At 38.8% G+C, this 26895-nt stretch overlaps 1 protein-coding gene across 1 annotated transcript in view; it reads left to right on the top strand.

The window, feature by feature from the left end:
• Window positions 1-2782: 2782 nt before the first annotated feature.
• Window positions 2783-26895, top strand: part of LOC150083494 (opsin, ultraviolet-sensitive-like) — a 33761-nt gene continuing 9648 nt past the window's right edge. Inside the window, exons 1-2 of the mRNA XM_090378512.1 lie at window positions 2783-2916; window positions 26032-26271. Coding sequence (XP_090234638.1) covers window positions 2783-2916; window positions 26032-26271 — 374 coding nt within the window. The remainder of the gene's footprint in view (window positions 2917-26031; window positions 26272-26895) is intronic.

The following is a 26895-nucleotide window of genomic DNA, read 5'->3' as shown; positions in this document are numbered from 1 at the left end:
AACAGGCAAATCAACTATAGAAAATACGCAATTTACAGACACAAATACGGGTTAATGTATTTAATTACGGGCAACCCTAAAATAATAATAATAATAATAATAAATGTCAGATGACCGTGCTGGTCACGGCAGTCGTTGGATATCTTTAGTTTCAAGATGTTCCTCCACCACTTGAGCTCAATGTGCAGTGGCGTTTTTGTGCATGAAAAGAAAATCTTGGCCAACCGCACACCCCTTAAAAGTCGCACATAGGGTTCGAGTATCTGTTCTTGGTACCTCTGCGCAGTTACGATACCCCTATTAAAAGCATGACATTGTTCCACCCCACACGAGAACACCGCCTCCACCGTAAGTGTCCCTTTCTCTGATGCTGGAGGGATGGTACTGAATTCTTCCTTGTTTCCAGATAAAATAATTTCTAGAATCTGTAGGCTGAAACCGGACTCAGAATAGAACTGTATCCTATTTGTCAGGGCTCCAAGTCACATGTTCATGGCACCAGTTTCGACAAGCTTTGCGCTGGTCTGGGGTCAATGAGACACAAACTACTGGCTTCCTTGCTAGCGTCTACTTGAACTGAAGTTTCTTAGCACAGTCTGGTTCGAAATGTATTCACCTGTGGCCACAGCAATTCAAGAGACAATTGATGGCAGGACATCATAAGATTCCGTCTTGTTGTTCGAGCCAGATAGCGGCCTCTTCTGGTTGACGTAGCCCTCGGGTGACCTTGGCCAGTTTTTCTTGTAATGGTTCCTCTCTCCTGAAACTGCTTCCATACATGTGGACATGTATAGGGCGGCACCTAGAACGTCTGTTCAGCTCCGCCTCGTGTCTCTGTGAAGAGCAGAATCAACTGTAAATGGACCAGAAATGTGTTGGTGTAGGTTTCTGTGCATTGTGTGTGTTCTTTTGTTACGTTCTGACCGCTTGGTTACCCAGAAGCATTAGTCACCTGGACAGATGATTCTGGGTACTCGTCCACACCACGGGAAGGTGGGTCAGTTCCAGTAGAGCACGCAATGTCTCAAAAGAAACTCTGACCCACCTAGGGGTGCCAAAATAACGCGTGCTTGTAATACAGTCAGCATAGAGGCTCTCCAGGTTCTGGCGAGAGTCTTTCCGCTGGATCTGGAAATCATTAGATGTGGCCTGACATACTACATAATGAAAGGGATTACCCTTTCATTATGTAGTATGGGGCATACAATAGAACCGGAAAACGGAGAAAAACAAGAGAAAGCACGATTGCAGGCACACTTGAAACAAACGTGGCAGACCAGATGGTCCACCTCGAACAAGGGCGAGGTAACGAGGAAATTCATCCCCTTTGTAGAAAAAACCTACCCGAAGTCACCTGCGTGGCTCCACCCGGGCCTCTACACAACCTTCATGCTGACTGGCCACGGGCCCTTTAATGACAAACTCGCCACTCTGGGTATACTCCAAGATCCAAACTGTCCTTGTGGAGAAAGAGGAAGCTGGAAGCATCTGATGTACCAGTGTCCCATATACTATGATGTAGTCACAAAAGAACTGGATGCAGGGAATAACTTTGATATTATATATTTGGATCTTAGAAAGGCTTTTGATATTGTTGCACATGGAAGACTGCTGCACAAATTGGAGCAGGGTGGCATTAGAGGCAAATTGCTGCTATGGATAAGGGGATGGTTGAGTGGCAGAAGACAGAGAGTGGTAATCAATGGACACTGCTCAACGTGGACTAATGTTATTAGTGGAGTTCCTCAGAGTTCAATGCTGGGTCCGTTGTTGTTTTCGGTGTTTATGAATGATATTGATGATGGGATATCAAGTTTAATGTCCAAATTTGCAGATGATACAAAGGTTGGTAGGGTTGTTAAGGACACCACTGACGCTATGCTGCTGCAACAGGATCTGGAAAGGTTGAACAGATGGGCTGAGAGGTGGCAAATAAAGTTTAACATTGACAAATGTAAAGTACTACATATGGGAAACAGTAACCCCAGAGCAACGTATCAACTCTGCGGTACTACACTGACAGTGGTGGAGAATGAAAAGGACCTGGGGGTAATTGTGCAGGCAGATATGAAGTTCTCTGAGCAGTGCAGACGAGCTGCAAGAGTAGCTCATGGTGTCGGAATTTTTCTAGCAGGGATAAGGAGGTGATTATTCCCTTGTATAAGGCAATGGTTAGGCCACATCTTGAGTACTGTATACAGGTCTGGAGGCCTCATTTCAAGAAGGATGTAGAGCTGCTGGAACGGGTACAGAGAAGGGCAACAAGATTAGTGAATGGAACAAAGGGTTGCTCTTACGAAGAAAGGCTTAAGTATTGCAAATTACAGAGTCTGGAGACTAGGCACCGGCGAGGTGATCTGATAGAGGTGCATAAGGCTTTGAATGGTTTGAGCATGCTCAATGCCAATGGGATTCTTCATCTTGCTCAGAATAATCAGCTCAGAGGGCATAAATTCAAATTGAGGAAGGACGGATGTCGGATAGATGTGCGGAAATTTGCCTTTGGCCAGCGGATGGTTGGTTGGTGGAACCGATTTCCATCACTTGTTGTTGAAGTTGGTAGCCTAAACAAATTTAAGGCTCAAACTGGACAGGTATTTCGAGCGAACGGAGGGGTGAAATTGGAGCGGTGTGTTTTTTTTTTTTGGCTGATGCTGAATAAGCTTGCTTTCTTGCATCATATGCCTCTACTAATGCTAATACGAGGACCTGCGGGGAATCTTCATAACGAGACTAAGATTCATACACCAATGGCAAGAACATCACCTATTGCATTCAGGGGATGAATACCAAATCCTGTCCAGATTTGCCTGGGACCCCTTCACAAGAAGAAGAACGCGAAATGCGATCAGGAATTGCTGAAGAGAATGTCGTAAGCAAAATCACACAAGGACAAGACATCCCAAGAGACATTGAGTATGACTCTCAACTTCAATGATCAATCCTCCTGAGCACTGAAAGACAAATTGAGATAACCCGACCCAGCCAAACAACGATGGTGGACGCAGCGCCTGGCTGACAGTGATTCGCCACCAGCTGAGACAAATAAAGAACCAATCTCCCCAAAGAAAACACCCAAAGCAGGAATAAGAAAACACAAGGACGGCGCTAGCCCCATAAATGATGCAACTAGAAACGACAAAACAAAGTACAGCTTAATTGCAAATGCCATATGGCGACCTGAAGAGGGCAACCTAGCCTCCTTCATCTTTGAATTACATTTCCCTGGGGGGGAAGAGAGGGGACGGTTTTTTTTTTTCTCGTCTCCTCTCCTCCTCGCCACCCCCACTTTTTCTCTCTAGTGGTGCATGGGCCTACCCCACTGAAACCTGGGGCCACTTTCTCTATTAGTCCCATACTTCTGCCTTTCTCCCCCTCCAGTCTTCAGTGTCTCCCTCCCCTCTCCATCTGTACGCTAGCGAAAACCCCACACACCTAAATTTAAGCATGTCAAATCACCTTTTGCCCATATTTTGGCCTTTTCAAATTCAAGCGACACCACCCTCGTGCAATCGATTAGTTAAAAATTTTTTTTTTTTTTTTTTTTTTAGGTTCTAGCCGCCGAAATTTCAGGAAATTACGCGGCAGGACCTGCCAGAGTAACTGAGTCTACTGGGTTCCTGGTCTGCCTCCATGGGGCAAAAGTGGGGCACGTTGGGCCTCAGCAGGGGTCCAGCGGCTAAACGACCAGGTGAACTACGGTACACGACATCACACAGATACAAAGCCCACACACTTTTAAATCTCTGGTATTTCCCAGTGAACTGGTACACCCACAATGAAAGCAACGCGGAGATGGGGGAACCCCCTGGTGTCGTTAGACATCAATACACTTTCACTTTTCGGTGAAACTCCGAACTGAAATGTCAGTTCGGAGTTTCACCCCAAGATCGTCGTGGAGTGCACAGTTAAAGAGCAGGTGACTTCAATCTTTTGTATTCCCGCAGCTGAAGAGATCGGTGTGATGCAAGCGAAACTGAAAGAGTTTTTGATTGAGAGAGCCATGTTTAGTTACCAGAAAGGAAGTTTCCATAGTTAAAGGGCATCAGGTTTTAACCGATTTAGAGAGCAAGAAGGTCACATCAGGCAGGAATTTTCTTGTGGACGCTCCAAATGGGGTGGTGTCCCATCTGGTCTGCCAGATGCTAATTAGCTCGTTAAAGCATTTAGATTTCTCCTTTTTAGGATCTTCATTTAAATTTAGCTTGATACCAAGTAATTTTGAAGGTATTTGTTTTTTGTGTGGAAAGCAGAGGCCACGATAGATGACGAATAGATCCAACGGAAGGGATCCCGCAATAACTTGCACTGCAGCATTGGAAACTGTTCTACTGACTCTGAGAATAGAGAGGAGCATGCTCCGTTGGATGGAATTCGGTTTTAATCTCATTTTGGAATTGATGGTCCGGTGAAACCAAGTTCCTGCTGCATTGGTGACTATGAGCAGGAAAACAGCTTTATAGTAGAGAAAGAGTGACTTCATAGAGAGACTCCACTCCCCTATGAAAATTCTAATAATTAACCCTGTGAATTTTTTGATTTTAGTACTTGTGTGAATCAGATGAGGATAGAAGGAGAAAGCTTATGGTCAATAATTACCCCAAGGAGTTTTGTCTCAGTGACTATAAGACTATAGGGAGCCGCTTGCCAAAAATTTTGACTTGGGGAGGCCGCCTGAGATCCAACTTGGATTTAAAAAGAATCAATTTTGTTTTCACATAAATTAATTTTGAGTTTGTTAGCCAATGACCAGGTGAAAAGATCAGTTAAAATCCAGTTTGCATTCACCTCCAACACCGCACGAGAACTGCCTAAGATCACAATTGTCAGATCATCGGCGAAAGCAAAAATTTAACAATTCTGGAGAGAGAGCGGCCTAGCCAGTCTTGAAGCACAATGTTCCAGGTAAGAGGCCACAGGACTGAACCTTGGGGGCACCCTCGAAAGACCTTCCTAGAGACTTGGAGAAATTTTGACTTGACAATTATTGAGCGGTCAGAGAGGTAGCTTTGAAATAATTTGTGCATATGAAAGGAGCATCTGGCAGACCGTCTGCCAGGTAAAAATATTTACCTGTTCAACTTCTGGTCTGAAAAATAGCAACTAAAGTTTAATATGTATTTCTAAATGTAAGGTTATGCATTTGGGGACCAGAAATCCTGGAGTTACGTATAAGCTTGAGGAGGGTGGGGACGAAAGGAGGTAAACGTAGTTCAAGAAAAAAGATTTAGGAGCTCTGATTCAGACTGACACGAAATTTTCCATGCTGTGTAAAAAGGCAGCTAGGAAGGCACATGGTGTCCTGTCTATGATTCACGGGACCTTTCTTTTTAGGGAAGAGGACGTCATTATCCCAGCTTACAAGGAGATGGTTACACCTTATTTGAAATATTGTATTCAGGTCTGGAGAACACAAATAAAAAAAAAAAAATTAGTAATATTTTTAACGATACTAACAATCCTTTCGAATAAATAGGTATCCTTATTCGCCAAGTGTTGGTGGATAATGGTACTTCCACCTATGTGAGAGCAAATGAAATGTATATTTTAATTTGTTATATTCTGCATATTGCCTCTGTAATCATCATGATTGTTTAAATTTACTTTTATAGAATTATTGAAAGTTTTGATTTGTGTTGCCCAATCTTTGCACACTTGTCTATAATACTGTTACTATTATATGCGCATGGTTTTTCTTTAGTTTCAAATATTTCCTCTCGGTTTGTTCTAAATTTTTGTCCTCATAACGGATATCTTAAAATCGTCCCCGAAACTTCGACATTAGTCCAATATCATTTGATATATTGACCATGCCTGTTGGTAGGAAATAGTTTTTAGCACTTCTATTATTTTGGAATTAAAAAACTATTTAAAAAGAATGTTTTTTCTTTTTATCATACCTTCATTTTTAAAAATAACACAGATTTTGTTTTCTTCTGAAACTGTTAACAAATAATGAAATAGATATTACGAACTATCTGAGAACAGCAAATGCAAATTTAATATTTGCTTAATCTTAGATTAATTTCGCAGTGGTAAATAACTACGATATTTTATACGAAGCCTAAGTATTTATTTATTTTATTATTTATTTATACAGTTCTTTTCGAAACGCAAATTGGATTGACAATACATGAATACGTAATTAATTTTTACCAACTATAAGAAATGCATAATGAGGAATAAGAAAAATTAAGTGATTAAGATACAAAACTATTGTATTAAAAATCATCGGTTATATTTTAATACTTAATTAGATATTAAATTTTTAATTTCTAGGCAGCAATATTTCGATGTTTAATTATCTGATGAATTAATTCTTTCTCTCTTACTGCAATGACGTATGGGTATGAAAATTTGACACGCCCTCTGCTGTTCAGTATCAACTGTGCAAACTGTGTTCATTTATATTCGAAAATATAAATACTTAAAAAATGGGAAAAAGATTAAATTTTTTTGGCCCAAAAGGCGAAATTATTTAACTAAACCAATTAAGAACACAAAACCTGAACTTGAGGAGGAGTATGAGTGACGTCATTAATCAAGAACATCTGCATGATGTACTTATCGATTGGGTAGTATCAAGGCAGGAATAAGAAATAATTGCGATAGTTTACATTAGCTCGTAATTGAGAATATAAATAGTTTATCGAAATAGATGGAATTTCCTTCCGGTGACTTGGTATTTCTTCCAGTTGAAATTCAAGATGAACGAATTATACAAACCCCCCCCCCCCCTTTTCACTAAAGGGTATTACAGTGCAGAAATAACTCAAGGGACATTTCTATGGGGAAACAAGAGCCTAAAACCTTCAGTTGTTCAATATCTTTAGTGACTATTCATAATTGCTTGTTAATTATGAGAGTGAGTCAAATAATAACAATATTATTTGCTAGATAATCTTGTAATAACTGAGAGTAAAGTGGAGGAGAAATTGTTGAAGATAAACACAAGAAAGACACCTGGGGTGGATGGAATCTATCCAGTTATATTAAAGGAGGCGGCAAAGGAAGTAAGCAAACCCTTAGCCATAGTTATGAGAGCTTCCCTGGACTCAGGGGAGGTACCCATGGACTGGAGATGTGAAAATGTGACCCAAATCCACAAAGGAGGATCAAAGGGAGACACAGGTAATTACAGACCTGTTAGTTTAACTTCTGTTCCAGGGAAATTAATGGAGGTACTGGTTAAAGAAGCATTGCAGGATCATCTAGACAAGACTTCAGTTATAGCTCGGACACAGCATGGGTTTGTTAAGGTCTTGTCTGCCTAATTTGATTGGATACTATGATGTAGTCACAAAGAAACTGGATGCAAAGAATAACTTTGATATCATATATTTGGATCTTAGAAAAGCCTTTGATACTGTTGCACATGGAAGACTGCTGCACAAATTGGAGAGTGTAGCATTGGAGGCAAATTGCTGCTATGGATAAAGGGATGGTTGAGTGGGGGAAGACAGAGAGTGGTAATCAATGGACACTGCTCATCGTGGACTAATGTTATTAGTGGAGTCCATCAGGGTTCAGTGTTGGGTCCATTGTTATTTTTGTATTAATAAATGATATTGATGATGGTATATCAGGCTTAATGTCCAAGTTTGCAGACGATACGAAGGTTGGGAGGGTTGTTAATGACACTAATGACTGCTGCAACAGGATCTAGAAAAGTTGAGCAGATGGGCTGAGAGGTGGCAAATGAAGTTTAACATTAGCAAATGTAAAGTACTTCATATGGGAAGCAGTAATCCCAGAGTAACCTATCAACTCTGTGGTACCACACTGACAGTGGTAGAGAATGAAAAAGTCCTGGGGATAATTGTGCAGTCAGATATGAAGTTTTCTGAGCAGTGCAGACGGTCTGCAAGAGCTCATGGTGTCTTGTCAATGATATACAGGAATTTTTATAGCAGGGATAAGGAGACGATTATCCCCTTGTATAAGGCAATGGTCAGACCACACCTTGAGTACTGTATACAGGTCTGGTGGCCTCATTTTAAATAGGATGTAGAGCTGTTGGAACGAGTACAGAGAAGGGCAACAAGATTAGTGAACGGAACAAAGGTTTGCTCTTAAGTTTTGCAAATTACAGTGTCTGGAGACTAGGCACCTGCGAGGTGATCTAATTGAGGTGTATAAAGCCTTGAATGGGTTGAGCATGCTCAATGCTGATGGGATTCTTCCTCTTTCTCAGAATAATCGCCTGAGAGGGCATAAATTCAAATTGAGGAAAGACGGTTGTAGGATAGATGTGCGGAAGTTTACCTTTAGCCAGCGAGTGGTTGATTGCTGGAACAAACTTCCATCTGTCGTTGTAGAAGTTGATAGCTTAAATAGATTCAAGGCAGAACTTGACAAACATTTGGAGCGAGTGGATGGGTGAAATAAGGGTGTTTTTTTTTTTTGGCTGACGCTATATAAGCTTTCTTTCTTGCATCATGTGCCTTTGCTAATGCTAATATTTATTTGCTTATCAACTAGAACTAACATTGTTTCTCGAAGTACTCTTAATAATCGGAACCTATTCATTAGACTTTTAATACCCTTGTTGTAAAAGACCTCTGGCTGCTACTGGCATCTTCCTGCTAGATCTCGGCTGAGTTCCCCAAACCCATGGAAATCGCAAGGCTACATGGAAGATAACTGAGCACTTCTCAGAATCGTTAGATGATTGCTGTAATTTGTTGTGTCCATATTTGGAGAATCAGGGTTTTCGTCCTGGTTCTTCCCAACAGTTTTGGTCCCCATCTGAATCAGTTATAATGACATGGCTATTAGTCTGAGACTGGAACAGTCTTCCCCTGGTTGTATCATATATTGGTATCGTCGTTCATATCTTGTTATGAAAAGATACCATCAGTCAGAAGTGCTTGCCCCTTCGTTTTGATGATACATAGCAAAGAACTTTTTGGATGCTTTACAGACATTTATTACATTCGGTTATTGAAAACTGGATAAATTGCATTTCAATTCGATAATACTCTCTGTGACCGAGAATTTACGTGTCAAAAATCTCAGAATTGACTGTATAACAAAGAATACAAGATATTAATGAACTGTTAGCGTTTGTTTTCTTCAAAGTATGCTGATAATGGTGGTACACTATTGCTAGAATTTCTGAACATTATTGAAGTAACTCTACAAACTACTTTCTGGGATAATCATCAGGTTTGTAATGGCCATTTGATTAACAGTTATTCCGAAGGAACAAATCCACTAAGCACTATATATTTACAATCAAACAACACAATCAATACTGATTTAATTTTTTGGTGGAGTGGGAAGTCAATTTTTCGAGGAGGTACTTGTGTCTTATAGGGTTGCTATTTGTTTTTCTCCCCCCCCCCCATTGCCCTCGTGGGTAGTACAGTTGGTATAATTACCATCCGCCCCACACCGGGTTGAAAAAACCTGAGTTCGAATCCTGTCAATAGCGCTAGAAATTTTTATGGACCTTTTTTACGACGTGGATGAGTTAGTTGGTCTCACAAGACGGTAGTATGGTTTCCTCCCAGAAACTCGAGTTATTCGTCCAGCAAACAGGAATTCCACCAGAGAAAACACGCAATTTACAAACATATACAATATGTACCGTGAGATATAGTTTAAGTCACTGATGTGCCTAAAACTTTGCAACAACAACACCTCATCTTTCCCTACAATTTGCTTAAAATCCCTGAAACAAATGATGCCCACAACACCCGAATACTCATGCATAGATGAGATGATCTCAGTTCCTATCCGTGATCTGTTGACTGTGGAAGTCCAGTTTGCTTTCCTATTAATATCACAGGTATAAATTTGCTACGATGATTTTAAAATTAGCATAATTTTATTTATTTATTTATATTTTTTTGTATTTTAGTTTTACATCGCATAAGGATTTTCTGGGAAAGATGACAGCATCTTTTTCTTATTTCGTATATTTTATCAAGGTGCTCGCACTGCGCGGCAACGCACCTATACTAGTACTTGACAAGCTGCCTACACCTTTACTCGAACCAACAAATACCTGTTTTCACCCCTCTGTATCTCTGAACATGAAAAATCTAAAAGATTAAAATCTTGGATTTCTGAAAGAATTTACTCTTGAGACAAAATATACCAAATTTTATTTCTCTGAGATGAACCACTGTCGTTCCATAGAGCCTCAAATATGATAGTTTTTGCTGTCTGACTGACTCACTCACTCATCAGTATTCTAACATATTTCTAATTAAGTTAGGGACTTAAAATTTGGTACGCTTATAGGACAGTCTTTCCTGGTAATGGAAAAATTAATAAAACTATGACAAGTTATCTAGGGGCTGAGTGCGTTTACTTGGGTTTAATATCTGGACTAATCACAATTGAATCGGCAATGGAAGGTGCAGGCTGAAATATTAAATATAAAAATACAATACGGTCATTTTTTTGAAATAATTTGCCAGAATTCAGGTACTGCATGTCTATTCAGGCACTCTGCTAGTTGTGCCAACGTATGAAATTCTCCAGCTTTTTCATAATCATATTTACTCTTAATACTATTTTCCAGGGCCTTCTCAAAGTTTTTTTCCTTCTAATCTTCGCTTCTTCTTTTCAGAACTGTCTCTTGTAAATGCCTGCGATGACAGATAGCTTGGACAGTTGGGAAATGTGATGGAAGAGCTCCGTGAATTAATTTTGGATGCTTGACATCTATTGTGATTTTGTTTTTCCCATCAAATTTAGATGTCCATCTACCTATCTGGGATGGCTCGAAATGAATCTCACATACCATATAAACAAAATGTTATGCTCTCTTCCGAATTTCACTTTACTTGTTATTAGTTTTTACAACTAAGGATACCTCAGTCTGCGTACACGTGCCTATAGTTCATCAAAGGTTGCATATAATTACGCCTCGTGTATATGTACACTAAAAGTTTCAATAAAGAAAATTAACATTATTTATTGTATAAATATTGAGTTTTTTTGATTTCTTAAACAAGCACGCGCTTTTCTTCAGTGTATCCAATACATGAAATTAATATTTTATATATAAATGAAACCACAAAAGCCGAAATTCTGACAAAATTTACTTCTATATTCTGGTAAGAATATATCTGTTTCATTTCCTTATTATAGCTAATTTTGTGATTAGATAAATGTACTATGCTATCGTTTCATTACTGTTAAAATACCACTATAAACGTACCACAAACTTATTTTAGCAAACTTATCTTTGAATGTTCAGATGGCACAAAGTCTTACCTTGGTATTGCTTTTTAACCATTTGTCAGTTAAAATAGTATCCTCAATGGAAAGCCAAAGACGTGTACTTTCTGACCATCTTTATAATTTCCACAGCATCCAGGAACACAATGTTTTTCAGAAATTTTAAGGTGGCACTGATTCACCACATAATTTTAATTGCTGTTCTTAAGGTGGTGAATCTGTCAAGTGTATGATAAACTTTTAATCTGGTTAGCCAATAGCAAATTTAGCATAACTTTTTCATCTCAATGCTCTTCATGGCTGAGCCTATAACGAACTTGGCACATATTTTTTATATACTTTTTTCCCGTATTTCGATCTTAGTTACTCCCTGTACTTTATATTAATGGTATATTTATAAATCTTTTATTATTACTGTTCTGGATAGAAGAAACCAGTTCGAAATTAAATCTTTTCATTTCTTTTTAACCAAGAAAATGTGCGTGGTATTACAGGACAGATTGAAGATTTGTACATCTGGAGAAGAGTGCAGATTGAAGGAAACAGATCTATTGATAATCCTACGAGCTACTCGAGATGCCAATCGAATTCCGTTATTTCCTTGTGTTCTCTCCGCTACATCTACGCTACTTTAGCAACGTAGCTTTGATCAATCTCTAAGGAAGCCCGTCATCTCTTTATTCTCAACAGGAACTGATCTTCGTGTTCAGCTCTGTTTCCATTAACATTCTACTGATAAAATGGTATGAATCCTTTCATCAGGATGGACAGAGAATATAGCGTTACATTGAACCTCATGAATAATGCAAGCATGAGCCCAGACACCGAAATAAAAAAAAAACAGTACGAAAGCTACTATCAATATGAAGATAACTGATGGAACCCTTCATATATTAATAACGATCTGAAATAATTTACTGATTTCATTAAAATCATTGAACGAAATCATTCATTAGGGATACATACCAATGTTCTAACCGAACTGAGCTCTTTTGCAGCCGATGTTGGGAGGACGGTGATTATAAACACTGTGCTACCAGCGAAGGCCCACGTTGTGAAAAATGTTTATAAAAATAATTCGCCTCATTAAAGATATTCGAACTTGCGCTTTTTCCACCCAGTGTAGGAGGACGGTGATTATAACCACTGCACAAACGAGGGCTGGTTGTTCAGTCACAATCAACAAAAATTCCCATTTCGTGCATTTTGTGTCTAATGCTGTTTCTAAACCTCTCTCTCTATTTTTTTTTTTTAAAGCAGTGTAATGTCTCTCCTAAAATCTGTTTCTGTTTTGTCTTCACAATTGCTGTCCCTCTGCTTTTAAGTAGGTAAAACAGAAAGAAAAAACAAAACAAAATAGATACGAGTGTATGAAATTATTCAGACGATTGGCAGCGAAGGAACGGTGATAAAATATAACCTGTCTCTAGAGTTCCAGGACTTTTGACTACGAGTAGTTTCCTGTTATCAGAGCAGAAATCTAATCTACCATTATGATCTTGGACTTGGTGGAGGGATCTTCAAGGCACATCCCTGAAATATTTGGACCTGGGATTAGGATCCAGCCACCATCAGAAGCACAGAGAAAAGGACTGGTCCTGAATCAGCCATAGAGTATTGAGTGCGACTGCCACGTCGATAGTTCAGTTGGCTTGGGTGGAAGGTGAAATTTGTGGATTGTCCATTTCAGGTACCAAAGTTCTGCTGCATAGAGAGGTTTCATATTTGCGGGACTGCTGATGACCAGACATCCACTTCATAAAAGATAGCCATATACATCAGCGATGTCACATGTCTTGTTAGGACGAATTTATCCCTCACGTGGAGAAGGTATTATCTGTTGACTCAGATGAGAGAAAGAAAATTTTCTTGCTAAAATTGTCTTACTATTTTTTAATATGATTTGAGACGGACATTATTTTTGTACATCACACCCAGGTCAGAACGATGATCCACTAGAAGGATCTCCATCCTCACTAAGGCGATCACGATGGGTGTTGGGTACGATTTCAACGAGAAGATGATTTGTGCAGAACGAGATGGGTTTATAGGAAGTTGAAAATGGGGAGATATGTTGATAAGGCCTAAGGTTCTGATCCCATTTCGTTGGAAACTATTGTAGCTGTTTCTGCAGAATAAAGAGCACTGGGGACAGTATCCCCTTTGAGTACATCAGCAGAAGTACCATATGGTACGGAAGGTTGCGGTATGGAAGGAAGACAATTATCATCAGAAACGAACAATAGCATGTCCCCATGAATGTGGTAGCAGAAATCCTATTCCAAGTGAATGAAGTTTCATGAAGTTTAACATCTGGTTCTTTTAGAAATATTTGTCAATCCTTTCGAGATTTAGTTAAAATAAAACAAAATATCCAACAATTTTTAAATTATATCTCAACATATTTATTATTTCCTTTTTCTAAAAAATATGTGTCGGATTATATTCAACTAATTTTATTAAATTTTGCACCCCATCTATCTAAAGCGCCCTTGTGGGTATAGTTGGTAGGATCGTTGTCGTTCCCACACCGGGTGGAAAATATCTGAATTTTCACAACGTAGCTGAGTTAGTCGGTGTCAGGTGAGAGTAGAATGGTTTTTTCTCCCGGAAACTCCGGTTTTTCTTCCCGAAAACAGAAAATCGACCTCAGAACACACGCAATTTACAGACAATACGCCCGGAGCAATATGGCCTTAGTCACTGATGCTCCGAAAACCCTACTACTACAACAACTATGTAAAGTGATAGACAAAAATCATGAAATAAAGGTAATTGCAAAAATATTGTTGTTTCTGAAATTTAACCAAATGCGAACATTATGTTTGTTTCTCTGGAATGTTTTCCATCCGCTGCTTACTAGGAAGTGAGAAAGTGCGATGTTACATATACAAAATAAATAATTCCTCCGTGTGGTGTGGGCGCCACACCTCAACCCATTCTTACGTTGGTTCGCAACTGGGTGGTCACCTCCAGTATGTTAAGTGTTGTATTTCACATGGGGTTTATACCCAGGGTTAATGCGCAGATGGGGGAAACCCCTGGTGCCGTTTGACCCTAAACACACACTCTACCCAGGGTTACTAACAGCCCCACCATCGTGAAGGTGCAAGTAGCACATTTGGCTGTTACAGACCGACCGGACTTTGCCGAAATTAGGTCCACTTGTCTTTAGTGTCACTCGGATATCAGTTCCATCAGTGTTTTAGACTACCAGGTAGTAAGCACAGATTGGCATATGTGAGAGAATGTCTGTGACAGCCTCAAGAACCATTTTCTTCCAAACAGCTGTTCACTATGTACAAATTGCGAATCCTCCTACTATGGAATATTGTTCTCACATTTGAGGCAGTCCCCCTAAAACTTCTCTTAGGCTTCTAGATTCCATTCAAAAGAGGACAATTAAAATAATTAATAACTTATCTCTAACGGAGTCTCTCCACTCTCTGTATCATAGACGTTCTGTTTCTGCTGCATCCCTTTTCGATAGATACTTCCATGGGCACTATTCTTTTGAATTGGCTTCTATAATTCTCTCTCTCCAAAGCAGTCCGAATACGTGCCGCAGCCAGTCAATATCCTTTAACTGTCTAACTTCACACTCACAGAACCAACTTTTCATCTTCCTCATTTATTGGAAGCGGTGTTCTCGTGTGGAGCAGAATAATGATCAACGGCCGCACCCGGCACCCCTCTTCATGTTTTTGATAGTTAGAGATACCATAACTGTGCAGAGGTAGTGAGAACAGATCCTCGAACACCACGTGTGACTTTTTAGGGGTGCGGTTGGTCCAGATTTTATTTTAATGCACGACAAATGCCACTGCACATAGCGGTGGAGGAATATCTTGAAACTGAAGATATCCAACGATTGCTGTGGCCAGCAAGATTCCCCACACTCAAATCCGATCGAACATGTGTGGGACACCCTTGGGCGTCGCATTGCACGCCGATTCCCAACTCGGTCAGTTGGTGAGCTAAGGTCTGCGCTGGTGGAAGAATGGGATTTGTTGCCACAGAGTCTTACAGACACCCTTATGTCGAGAATGGTTCACGGCTGTCAGGCCTGTTTAGCTGTTGAAGGGGATCATACGTCGTACTGATGTCATGTGACCATATTTTAGAGCTTCTTGTATCTACTTCTGTAATGTGACTTTTTTGGTAATTCTTATACAACCCCTATCAATTTCCCTTATACCTGTCTGAAGTTTTCTTGCTGTCTCTTCATTTCATCGTTATTCTATGGAACACCACCATACCAAATTTTGTCCTGCTTCATCACAAACCACGAGTTACACCACGTTTTTTACGTGTTCTGTTAATTTTTTCGAGCAGTGTAGTAACTTTTTTTCTTATTCCTTAGCCTTCACTCCATGCACGGTACTAAGCACTATAGGTTCTAATTCCTCTCGTGTTTGGAGTTTCATAAAAAAAACACACACGTTCTGAAGTGAGATGTCAGAAATAAGATTTTAAAGCAGGTGAACTAAAATATTCATGCTGAATACCAGTTGTGAGATAGAATTTTTTAAGATTTGTTGTTACCCTTGGGCTTTCTTCCAAGTGTTAATGCAACAAAAAAAGGAGAGAAAAGTCAAAATCTAAGGTGCGAAAGGACTTCAAAGAGATGAATATACAGACTTGACAAATCAAATTTGCCAGCTGTCTCTCCCAATTTTCAAGTGTCTGTTAGCAGACATTAGTGTCATCAAATCAAGGTAAGTTATGTGAGTCTATTAATCAAAGTCAGAATTTCAAATTCTTTTATGTAATTCTAGAAGTATAATTAACATTAGAAGTGTCTCATTAATTTCATACACTATAAATTCTTGACCCGAAGGTATTTATAAATTAATCGTATAACATAATGCATAATTTTATGGTGTGGTATTCATACTGCTGTTGCATGACCTCGGAACACTGTAGTGTTGTTGTTGTTCTTACTCTTAGTTTAGTGTGATATTTTAAATTTAAATTTGAACTAAAATGATGCCTCAGACTAGGGCAGTGTTTCTCAAAGGGTGTGCCGCGTCACATTAGTGTGCCGCAAAATTTTCCAAGTGTGCCGCGAAATTTTTCTTCTTTGGAAAATGTGCCACGAGAGTAAAAAGATTGAGAAACACTGGACTAGGGTATGAAAGAAACAAGCTCAAAGTAATGAGAATGATTTAGATTGGAGGGAAATGCCGAGGACAGTTCTATGAATCAGGGTTTTCCACTGTGCGCTGCTTGCTGCATGTTTGTGAAACAATCTGTTGCACGGTATTCTTTGCAAAGTATGAGGAGCTTAACTTCAAATTCAGCGTTTTGATGGGTAATTATGAAGCCCATCAAACGCTCAGCTGCCTAATTCAATTGCAGAGCCTAAACTCGTGCATCAGCATTCCCAGCTAGTCCCACAGGAAGCAGTTACTGAGCATTTACTTAACATGTATAGGGCAATGCTGAGAAAAAGCCACGAGTTAGAATTAAATTTAAAAGAGTCTGTATTTTTCCCAGCATGATAGGAGGGCATACATTGTGAAATTCTTGAACGGAGTGCGTCGGTTTGCTTTTCCATAATTTGAAACAAGATTCGATGCTAATTCATTACTCGGTAAAATCAATCATTTTAAAATATGATGAAACGCGTAAAACTCCTTGTTGTGACAAGCCACAACACGACATGAGGCAGCATTTTCAAGTTACAACGTTGTTGTAGTAGGGTTTTTAGGAGCAGCAGCGACTAAGACCATATTGCTACATGTATACTGTCTGTAAATTGAGCGATTCTTTGGTCAATTTTCTGCTTGCTGGACGAAAAACCCGAGTTTGAGGGAGAAAAAACCACGCTATCCTCGCCTGATATCGACTAATTCAGCCACGTTGTGAAAAAGGCCCATAAAAATTCCTCACGCCATCGATGGGACTCGAAGCTCTTTTCCACCCGGTGTGGGGAGGATGATAATCCAACTGTGCTACCACGATGGCTTACATCTCGGATTATATGCGTAAGGAGACATAAATTTAAATTAGAAAATTATATTTGCAAGAGATATGTGTAAAAATTTTCGCTCCGTCAGATTGTAATTGACTGTTGGAAGAAGGCGAATTCGATCCGATGCTGTGGAGGTGGACATTTTAAATAAATTTAAGAAAGTATTAAAATTATTAGAAGGAATGGACAGATGTGCTGGTTGATTTTCTTTTTTTGGCTGGTGCTGTATAAGCTTGCTTCCATACATCATTTACCCCAACCAATGATAATACTCTTACGTAGAAAAGGTAAGTTTACTCAAACAAATTAATTTTTAATGGGATTGGTATTCACCAGAGAGCAACATGACATAACATAGTCTTATTATCAATAAGAACCGTACGGTTTTAATTATTCATTTTTCTATTATAATTGATTCCTTATTGCTTTAGATTGCTGTAGCATTCTGTGGATGTGTATACATCAGATGCGGACCTTAAAGATATTAATCAGTTATCTGTCTGCATCAGCGATTCACTGAAATTTTTTTTGGCTTAAGCCGAATAAATCAGCAGCTACCTGGAAACAGTGGGTGGAAGTTGGATTGAATGAAGCGTTTTCATTCAATTTCATGGATTTCCTATGAAATTCTTTCTTCTGAAACATTTCTTCAGCAAACTTACGGAAGGAATTTTCCTTAGAGGATTCGTTAAGATTACTTATTTTGCTATTAACTCGGGCTTTCTTCCAGGCCTTAATGCAACAGATCAGGAACAAAATGCAAAACTTCAAGGGTTCCGTTTTAGCAAGAGGAAGAAGTGGAGGAATTTGATGAAAGCAGAGGAAATTGATTTATTATGAGAGTTTGTTTGAATAATGAGAACTTTTCTCAGATGAGTATTGTCTTTACAACTACACTGCCCAACGAAGAGTCACGGAATATACTCCTGATTTCAAGGAATTGTGGCGCATCCGTAGCCAGGTGGGCAGGAGCAGCAGTGCGTTGCACACGCTTCTTGATTAGACAGTGGTTCGAGCCCGTGACCACCAAATACGGAGGATGCGGAAAGGTCAGGGAATGACCACCGCATATCCCCGGAGCAATATGGCCTTAGTTGCTAATGCTCCTAAAAACCAAATAACAAAGAAAAAAAAAAACAATCAAGGAATTGTGGGTGAAATTAAGCTTCTAAATTGCAATTCATATATGCTTTTGCCAAATAGAATGCATTATTCTACTGAGGAGACAAATAGTGAGGTCATTATGTATGTGAGTCTATTTTTTACAGGATCACCTTGAGAGGAACACAGTTTTGTGACAATCACAAGATTGATTTGTTAAGGGGAGACCCTTTATGACCAATTTGAACACTTATTATGACTTCGTCAGTAAGGAACTAGATGCAAAAAAAAAAAAAAAAATAAATAAATAAATAATAATAATAATAATAAATAAAAATATAAGAATTTCGCTATTTTGTGTGCCCTACCTTATGGAAATTTTATGGAATCCGTCTATGTGTCGTTCAACAATAGCGCTCCAAGCAACGCGAATGTATGATTTGGAGAGAATCACATCGTTGCAGTGGCCAGCACAGCGCGCCGTCCTCAATCCAATCGAACACCTTTGCTATAAATAAAATGAAATGCATAACTGAGGAAACACCAAGACGACCCTCTTCGTTTGAAGAACTCGTGGCTTTTTCAAAGAAGGAGTGAAATACAACATGGGCTAAACACGCTAATAGCCTTTTAAAATAAATACATGTTTTGCTCATAACTAGAAGTGTCCCCCCTGACTTTTTGGCACGGTAGTGCATTTTGAGATTTGAACTCCGACTCGATTAACGCTGAAAGAAACTTTCTTCAACTACAGAAAACTAGAGCCCTAGTGGGCAGTCCAGTTGGTAGAGTCGCCATCTTCCCCACACCCAGCTGGAAAAGACCTGAGTTTGAATCTCGTCGATGATGCGATGAATTTTTATGAACCTTTTTCACAACGTGGCTGAGTTAGTCGATCTCAGGCGATAGGTTTTTTCCTCCTGGAAACAGGTTTTTCATCCAGCAAACAGAAAATCGACCACAGAACACATGTAGTTTTCAGACATATGCGACGCAATATTGGCCTAGGTTGACGATGGACCTAAAACTATACAACAACTGTTAAGTAGAAGTTATGGTACTTAAATTATCTTGTTATAAAGAACAGTTACATTCCAATAAAGTCCATCATTTTTAAAACTTTTTTAATTTCTGATGTTTACAAAAAGAAGCGAACCTGATTTCTACAAATGAATCCGATTTCAACGTACAGATTGAAGAATGATAAAGACCTAATAGTTAACTTAATATTCCCAACATTATGGGTATTCTTATTTGGAGACTTATCAGTAATGGATCTAGAAATGCCTGAGATTTCAATTTACTGCTCTTCATTAAAGATCGAGCTGTTTAGTTATTGAGCGAAACAAATATTGTCCAAACCACTCTCACTCTCTCTCTCTCGCTCTCTATTACTCCTACCAACCACGACACTTGATATTGCGCATGTGCATTGCTTCTGACGACGTTCAGCTCTGTTTTCTCCATTTGTTATTGATAAGAGCGTCAGTCTTTGCCTTTGGTTATCAGATAAGCGTTTTGCATGACTCTAAATGTGAAACAGGAAGTTAGTTTTAAGTATTTTGGATACCATTTTCCTTTGTGTGGAAATTCGTGCATTGTAGCTTTTATTTTGATATACAATCCACTTTTTGACAAGCCCAAAACATCAGTTAGGATAGAAATGGACTTTGAAAATTCTGAGAGATATTCTAGAGGGTTCATTATCGTACACATGGATTTTTCTCCAGAGTTTCGACCAAAATTGGAAAGTTACGTAAGCATAGCACTCTGTGATAGTTGTTGTCTCGTTGTGTTATATTGGAAGAATGCTTGGGGTGACGCGAGATTACCCAAAATCTAAGTGGAACGTGAGAACAGTTTGGGATTCCTCACGAAGAGCTAAAAATAAGAACGAGTTGTGAGTGGGAGAATTGAAGTAGTTTGCGAAATCATAGATGGGAATGTCCGTGACAAGGTTGAATGCATGTGTGCTAGAATGGAGAGACAGAATACAATAGAATATACACATTTCTTTACGCCATTTAATAGATATAAATAGTGTCCGTTAGAACTGATTTTTTTAAATACTAAAAACATTAATATTATAATGTCTAACATGAACGGTGACGTTATCTCGTAGAGTCTTCTGCTAGATTGGTTGTTGTAGTAGGGTTTTAGGTGCATCAACAACTAAGGCTATATTGTTCCTATATACTGTCTGTAAATTGTGTGTTCCGTGGTAGGTTTTCTGTTTGCTGGATGAAAAACCCGAGTTTCCAGGAGGGAAAAAATCCAATCCTCGCCTGAGACCAACTAACTCAACCACGTTGTCAAAAGGCCCATTGATTACAGTGTTAGTTGGATGATTGATAGTGGTAATATGAATTGAGAAAATATGTTTTTTATATAAAGGTATGGAAGTTTATTTCCAAATTTTTGAAATATTACATACAAAGAAAAGTAGAAAATGGAAGGCGAGACAAAATTTAGATATCACAGAGAGAGAGAGAGAGAGAGAGGTGAGGGATCGATAACTTTTCCACACAGAATCCACGTACAAAAAAGTTGTGCAGCCTTTACAGTAAATGATATTGGCGTATAATCATCCGAGCTTGCATGGTACGTGATGCGGTTTTCTTTGTGAAAAGGCTCTAACTTATCTGTCTGACGCTGACGGTCTTATTTATGAATGATGAGAACGGAAATGTGTGGTCCGGTCCCATAATGTGCATGGCATATAGCAGTAATTCCTAACGGGCTGACAACTTCACGTCAAGACTTGTGTTATTCGTAGAATTCGAGTGGGATCCCTGCAGAATTTGAATTGATAGAAACGAATTTTTTGTATTCGACCAGTCATTTTTGGACTTTTATCAACGAGATTATCTGTTACAGGTCTTTTTTTGAATGTTTCTTAGCATACTTTGTGCCATCTGATGGCTTAAATGGAGTATTTTGTGTAAAAGTACGAAGTTATTAACAATGAATATCGAGGTGGCCAAGGCCATGAGTTATCATCGGTATCTGCTGATCGCGAGTCTTCTGCGTGACTCATTAACTCGGCCACGATGCAAAAAAGTTTATACCTACAGCCAATCAATATACGCACATTGGTTGTTGTAGAAAGGTTTTAGGAGCATCAACAACTAAGGCCATATTGCTCCGTATATACTGTCTGTAAATTGCGTTTTATGTGGTCAATTTTCTGTTTGCTGGACAACAAACCGGAGTTTCCGGGAGAAAAACCATGCTATACTCGCCTGAGACCGACTAACTCAGCCAGGTTGTGTAAAGATCCATAAAAATTCTGTTTGTCATCGACGGGAATCGAACTCAAGTCTTTTTCACCCGGTCTCAGGCGAGGGTAGCATGGTTTTTTCTCCCGAAAACTCGGGTTTTTCGTCCAGAAAAACAGCTAATCGACCACAGAACACACAATTTACAGACAACATATACGGAGCAATACGCCTTTCACGCTAATGCTTCTAAAATCCTACAGCAACATTTTTGTTCCTAAAACCCTACTGCAACAACTTTTTCTTCTTCTTCTAACAACAGTATCGAATAAGGCCGCCTTTATTTCGAATAACAGCAAGTACAGTATACGGCTTGGCATGCATTCTGTTACGCATTCTCCTAGGTTATACTAGACGAGCGTTTGAAGCGCGAGCGTAAGCTGGCGTCGCGAACGCCTCCAAAACAGCAAACTACACCTAGCGCTCCTAACGTCAGATCGTTTCAAACTAGACGGGACACTTCTAACATTTCATTGGATATCACCAGCGACTCACTTTTTTGGTATTCCCAGTTTGAAGATGGATGTTGTTCAAGTTGGATGTTGCGCATTTATGTAGTGCTGATTGAGAGCAGAAAGAGAAAACAACGATGGTGGATTCATCCAGCAATTTCAAAAAAAAAAAAAGTTTTATGTTATGTTTGAAACACACAGGAAGACTCCCAAGAATTTTTTTTTTATTTTACAGAATATCGATACAGAGTTTTGATTAATTTCTAATGTTAATTAGTGAAAAAAAAACGCAAAATTTTATACCATGATGCAGAAATCAATATTGATGTTTACATCTAAGCTTTCTTTCCCAACTTCCACTAACTGAAATATTTCTGAAACGTTGGTTTCTTTGTAAAATTCTTTTATTTGTACCCGGGCGATTTCCCGAAATAATTATTTTATTTCTATTCTTATTCAGAGATTAATGTATGTGTAAGATTCGGTGTCTTACAGAATTACTGTTCTCATCTTATATAATAATAATAAGGTTCTTTATTAGCTTAAATTATGTACATTCGTGGTTCCGTACACAGATAATCCAGAATCTACCAATAAACTGTCTCTGCAAGTGAACAAACTCGTATTACGTTGACTAATGAAACAGTACTAAAATAGAAGTAATATTTGCAATAAATATAAGGTTCAGAACTGAGCTTTCTGATTCTTCTCATTTCATAGTTCATTCCAGTTCGGAAACATTTCTTTTCCAATTTCAATACAACACTTTGCCTTTATTTCTTTGTTGGAGTGTTGTACAAAGGAAGCCTCCTTTCCACCTCACAAATAAACTCCTCTGTGGCAAAAATCGTCTTCCCCCAAAGTATAATAAACAAACCAAATAAGGCCAACCACCCCATGCAATGGGAGAATGTCTCCTCAGGCTATGCAAACGCTAAGGCGTACCCGCTTGTAACGCGTCCGAAAGCATTGGCAGGCGTTTTACGCCAGCTTACGTCGTCCTATGCGGCGTTCGAAGTGCTCGTCTAGTTTGTATGCCTTTACCCTCTGCTTCCTGTAAAACTGGGCGTTGGAAGGCACCGCGCTTGTAGTGCATTTTGGTCTAATTGTAACCATTCTTCCAGCAAAATATCGTGTAGTTGCAACAAAGTTGAAGGAAGAGCACTTCGTTGCCAAATAGCTCTCTCCAGCATATCTCACACATTCTCAATAGGATTGAAATCAGATGAATGTGGGGGCCAGAGAAGACGGTGGAAATCCGTGTCACGTTCTTTGAACCATTCTTGCATGATTCTGACACGATGTGCTGTTTCATTGTCATTCATAAAGTGGCCATCACCTTCGTGATAAAAGTGTAACATTGCAGGGTGCACTAGATCGGATACAAAATTCAGATATTCCCTAGATCACACCGATATCAACGTACCCTGTCCATGCTAACAAAGCTTTTCCCTTTTCCCTTAATTAAACAAGTGGTTTCCGAATAGGCAGGCGACAGTCAGTACCCAAGCTCGTCAATTCACAGCGCATGGTACGGATTGAAATATGGCAGTTCTGGGTTGGTTGAATATTATCTCTGCATATTGGATGTCCTATTCTTACGTACAATCCTTAGAGTACGACGGCTTCGCACTTGAAGTATTATTTTTCTGCCACATTATTACCTTTCAAATGTGGAATAACCGCATGCTTTCCAGTCATTAAAAACTTCTGAGATGGATGCTTTTGAGAAACCAGTCATGTCTTTCGATTCTTGAATTCCTGCTAAACGTGTACCCAACATAAATCTTTTTTGAAATTGATAGATTATGCGTTTTCCCCATTCTGGCTTCAGATTACTGTAGTCCAACAGCCTGTGCAGTCTTTCTCCTCAACGTGGCAACAACACGTCATCACCACACGTCACAATTTTCCATGGATTTATTTGCATTTCTGCTGTCTGTGACTGTCCTGATAGAAAAGTTAGTATCTTTTTGGCCAGCGTGTGTGTACAACCCTTTATTTCAATCAAAGGATTGCCTTGCTTCGTTGTGACCTATGTGATATTGGCCAGCTCTAATCCAAACCACTTTCAGTTCTATAAATATGATGTTCAATGATGTTCCCATTTATTTTGATATATATGTTTTTATTTCATACAAGATAGGACAAATCCCCATATAACATACGTTATAATACACAATTATACATAACCGACTTCAAGTAATGTGATTTTAATAAAACAAAGTAAAATGAAACATTAACCTGTAAAACCGTTTATATTAATATGACTTTTAAATTTGCAGTTTGATGAAAATATAATTCCTTGATCTTTTATCAACATAGTCACTGAAAAGTAGAAAGTCAAGACTAGATCCTTGAGGAACCCTCCACAAGTGGTGGAAAAGACCTGAGTTCGAGCCCCGTCGATGACGTGAGGAAGTTTATGGGCCTTTTTCATAGCATGGCTGGGTTAGGCTGTCTCAGATGAGGGTAGCATGATTTTTTCTCCCGGAAACTCGGGTTTTTCGCTTAGCAACCAGAAAATCGACCTCAGAACACATGCAATTTACAGACAGTATATAAGGAGCAATATGGCTTTAGCTGATGCTCCTAAAATCCCTATTACAACAACAATTGAGGAATCCCGTTATTGAACGTGAATGGGGAGATTTTTGTTCTGATATTATTACTCTGTATTCACGTGAAGATAGTTTTTCAACCAATTCAGTAAAGGGTACCGGATACTACATGCGTGCAGTTTTAATAAGAGAATCTGGTGATTTATAGAATCAAAAACCCTGGAGAAGTCGGGCTACCTGCATCCCCCTGTGAACTACTTTTGAACGATATTACAGGCTAATAGCAATTGAAATTGCGCTGTGTTTGTCGATATGAGCTAATCCCAAAAATAAACTGAAGATGATTTTCAGGACCAAAAGGATTTCAAATGACATCGAATAATTAGTCCATTCACAATCACTCTCAAATACAGTATAGAGATAATGCAGGAAGGCGATATACAGTATCTCCTTTTCTTTCTCATGCATTACTCGGTTGTTGTTGATTAACGATCGAGAAGGGTAAATAGTTAGTTGGTAAATAAAGAAAAGTTAGGTAAGTGAATAATTAGCGAAAGTCGAGTAATGAAACCAATTAATCACATTGTAGTGTCTAAAAGGAGCACGGAAAGGTCAACAAACAAGAGGCTGATTAATTTTAGGGGCGGGAAGGGATACTGTGTTTATTTTTCTAGCCTTCTTCACTTCTAAAATACCTGAGTGTGTAAACCAGAATTTCAATGAATATTTATTGCTCCATTCAGTCTGCGTGGGTAGCACAGTGGTATCGTCACCGTCCTCCCCACACCGGCTGGGAAAGGCCCGGGTTCGAATCCCGTCGATGACGCAAGGAACTTTAGTGAGCTTTTTTCACTCCGTGGCTGAGTTAGTCGGTCTCAGGCGTAGATAGCAAGGTTTTTTCCCTCAGAAACTGGGGTTTTTTTCGTCCAGCAAAACAGGCAAATCGACCAGAGAACACACGAATACGGGTTAATGTAATCATTTACGGGTAACCCTAATATAGTATTTTTTTTTTTTTTTATTGCTCCATTCATATTCAGGTCTGTTTGTTAAAATATCTCAACAGTTTCTTGTTGTAATCATAGTCTTAATGAGGTAGTTTTCAGTAGTTTTAGTTCAGTTCACTAAATCAGAGTTTCGCGGACAGCAAGCTGTTGACAAGGGTGTTTGCATGAAGTTATTCTCACCTCAATGTAACTTCAAGGATGTTTTCGTATCTACATGATTAATTCATGTAGATAGTTGTCTTCAGCGATAATTCTCTATTGTTTGGGTGTAACAACGGGTAATTCGCACCTGGAGACATTGACTACAAGGTTTATTCAACCTTGCGACACGGAATAAATGAGTCATTATTAATATCTCAGTGTATTGTGTAATTTCACTGGTTTACTGGATCCATGTTTTCAATGAGCAATACTCAATGAACAGCGCTGGTTTATTGTATTGTACAATTTTTATTTCAGATGTACGTCCAGTGTCTTCCAAGAAGCTGTTAATAAGCCCACAATGGAAGGCTATCAAACATGTACCAATACCTGCTGGGAGAAAATATTAACCCCAGAGATGTTGGCTATAGTTCCATATCAATGGCTTCGTTTTCCTCCACCCACTCCAAGGACCCATTATGTAATGGGGATAGTCTATTCTGTGATATTGGTGCCCGCTTTATTGGGGAACATGACCATCATGTGGTTGTTTTGTACGTAAGTATACAAGTCTTAGTATTATCAAAAGCAGCATGTAGGCAGTTCTTAAACCACAATGTTCGAAGAGTGTGTATTAATAGTTTATCTTGATCTATCTTTTCGAACCATTTTCATAACTCTTACGTAGCATCAAGTTTGAAAATATGACCTTTTTAATTAATTTATTTTTTATTTATTTCAACGTTAAAACATTTTTACTTGTAAAAAATAATCATTAATTTTAAAAATCTTAAAATACCATTAGTTTATAATTTTTAAAATTTATTTTATTTGATTTATTTCCTAAAATCAATTCTAAAATCTATTATAAACACTCGTAAAATTCATCAAAAGGATTTTAATTATTATTTTCAAAACTACGTTTAAAAGAATATTAAACTTTAAAGTAACAAAAACAAAAAAACATTTATGGTCTTACAACTCTGCCCTCTATCGACCGGCTTTGTCGTGATACAACTGAAAAAGGCCTAATTAGCATTAGCATTAGTAGAGGCATATGATGCAAGAAAGCAAGCTTATTCAGCATCAGCCAAAAAAAAAAAAAAAAACAAAAAAAAAAAAAAAAACAACCACTACTCCCATTTCACTCCTCAATTCGTTCGAAATACCTGTCCAGCTGAG

Source organism: Mastigoproctus giganteus, chromosome 7, assembly GCF_048544385.1.
Source record: "Mastigoproctus giganteus isolate SK-2022 chromosome 7, ASM4854438v1, whole genome shotgun sequence".
Classification (NCBI taxonomy): Eukaryota; Metazoa; Arthropoda; class Arachnida; order Uropygi; family Thelyphonidae; genus Mastigoproctus; species Mastigoproctus giganteus.
This window is presented reverse-complemented; position numbering and strand designations above follow the sequence as displayed.